At 37.3% G+C, this 2,317-nt stretch overlaps 1 protein-coding gene across 1 annotated transcript; it reads right to left on the reverse strand.

The window, feature by feature from the left end:
- Window positions 1-721: 721 nt before the first annotated feature.
- LOC122942540 (heparan sulfate glucosamine 3-O-sulfotransferase 1-like) lies at window positions 722-1,666 on the reverse strand. Its single transcript, XM_044300190.1, has one exon. It carries the CDS (start codon window positions 1,664-1,666, stop codon window positions 722-724), a length of 945 nt encoding a protein of 314 aa, XP_044156125.1.
- Window positions 1,667-2,317: the final 651 nt, after the last annotated feature.

The raw sequence follows: 2,317 nt of genomic DNA on the forward strand, positions 1-2,317 counted from the left end.
TCGAGAATATTCTAATATTATTTTTTTTAAATTTATATGTGAAAAAAATATTTGGTTGAAGTGTCCCTTTAAAGGGAATGGGGCTGAGTTGCAATACACAATCCGTGGAAGGATTGGTGGTGTTTTTGGAAGAAAGCAGCCATGTTCTTTTAATCTGTAAAATTGTCTGTACAAAGCAAAATATATCAGTCCAACTAATAACCAAAGTGCTTCACATTCCATTACTATACCATGAGACCTGTATCAATAAGTTGTAATAAAAATAAATAAAAAAAACAACTATTTAAAAGACAATAATATAATCATTATACAAAATTAATTACTTTACCATTGAAACACATTATATGAAACATTTTTATTATTACCATAGCAAAGATTAGTAATTTATCAAAGTTTTGCAAACAATTTCTACTGCACAAGGCCTATATAGGTATCTACACACATATAGAAACAAAAAAATATATATCAGAACGGTGCATTCATAGATCTGTATGTACAACATGGAAAAGAGATCACTTAGAGTCCCATATTTGCTGTAAACAAAATGATATCCAATGTAGATGTCTGCATTATGACCTCATTGACTACAAAGAACTTGGGATTATACTTTACATCCCGTTAAGTGTTTCCTCCACGAAATGTTTTAAAAACATATTGTTGCTGTAGATATTCACAGTTTAGCATTTTCTCGAGAGTCTTTTTCTTAACATAATCCATAGTGTTAGTGCCAGTCAAAAGACTGATTAACCATTTGGTAGAACCGGTGATTGTGTTCTCTGAAGTGATTGTAAAGTTGCTCCAGGACAGTTTCATTTACTACTGGGTGGGGGCGCCCTTTGGACTCATGTAAACACCTCTCTCTCCCATCACTTCGAATGCAGTAGAATCCCTTGGTTTGGTTAAAGTAGAAATTTGAAGACACAATTCTAGGAGGGAGGTTGAGGAACGTTTCTACCTTCTGCAGTTCGGTCAGAGGCTTTTTTATTAAAGTATTACCATCCACTATATGAATCTGATTCAAATTAAAGTATTTCAGCCATCTCTCCATATGTACGTCATACAAGCTCCTTTGGATTGCCTTATATTTGGTATTAAGTGCACCATTTTTAATCACCATGCCCTCAAAGGGTTGTACAGGCTTGTGATTCTCAAGCCTGTTGTAGTATACTTGGGTATAATCCGATATGACCCTCTCGGTTGGATCTCTCAAAATGAGAAGCAATTTAATTGAGCTGTTCATGCTATGAATCCTTTCCGGTGCCTGCAGAGATGTGAAATAGCCTGGCGTTTTCTCAATAGTAATTTGATTTTCAAATGAGTATGGCATAAGACTCCTGTACCACTCAATCCCTTTGATGTAATTCTCATCCCAGTCGAAGAAATGTACTTCAGTTGCAGCCACTGCAATGTTGGGGTGAATGTCCAACATCTCTAGCAAAGCTCTGGTCCCACCTTTCCGTACTCCAATAATGATAGTCTGTGGTGTTCGACGAGTTGTACCTGGAGGCTGAGTAGAGAATAAGAATTGTTCACTTGTGTTATTGTTTTCCCCCACTTCCATCTGAAGACCCTCTGTAAGGGAGCTATTGGTAGGAGATAGGTAGTCAAAGGGAACCGCCTGACACTGGGTCAGTAGGACGAACACGGAGACCAAATATACGGCCATGTAGAGGGAAACAGATGTCAGTTCCAGGAGATGCAAAGTTTGACTGGTGAACCCATCTACTCAAGAGAATTGGGAGATATTAATTCAAGGGAACTGCAAGTGTCCTGATACATCTGTTGAAATACAAAAAGTACATAAGTATTAGACATTTTTCCTAAAGATATAGAAATCCACCAAGACAGTATTCAAACAATCTCAGAGTCAACAAACAATATTACAAGAAACAGTTTTGGATCTAATGTTAGAAGAGTCGACTGAGAATAAACTGATCACAGGTTGTCCTACTGCTGAAACCCCAAAATAAATTAGCTATTGTCTGTGAAGAAACCATGCAATTTGGATAGGCCTGATCCTCAACAGCAACAGATGCTCTTTATAGCCATTCTCTGCTCAGGCTATTAGATAAAGGTCCTTAACAGTGATGGTGGATTTGCAAGTGCCGATATTTGGGCTGATTATCGGGTATGAATGTTCCTGCTCACGCTCATTCTCAAAAAAGTTTAATAAATAAAAAAAACAATCTGCCCATCTATAGGTCCCACTGATCACCCGATGAACAAGTGAAATGCTCGTTCATCGGGTGAAAATGTCATTAGTGCTAGCAAGTAAATTATAATTTCTGGGCAGCAGATCATGTAGTCTAGAAACGAT

This window comes from Bufo gargarizans, chromosome 6 (assembly GCF_014858855.1).
Source record: "Bufo gargarizans isolate SCDJY-AF-19 chromosome 6, ASM1485885v1, whole genome shotgun sequence".
NCBI lineage: Eukaryota > Metazoa > Chordata > Amphibia > Anura > Bufonidae > Bufo > Bufo gargarizans.

What these genes read in the sequence shown, in the direction of transcription:
- LOC122942540 (XM_044300190.1), bottom strand. Translation starts at nt 1,666, where the DNA reads ATGGCCGTATATTTGGTCTCCGTGTTCGTCCTACTGACCCAGTGTCAG.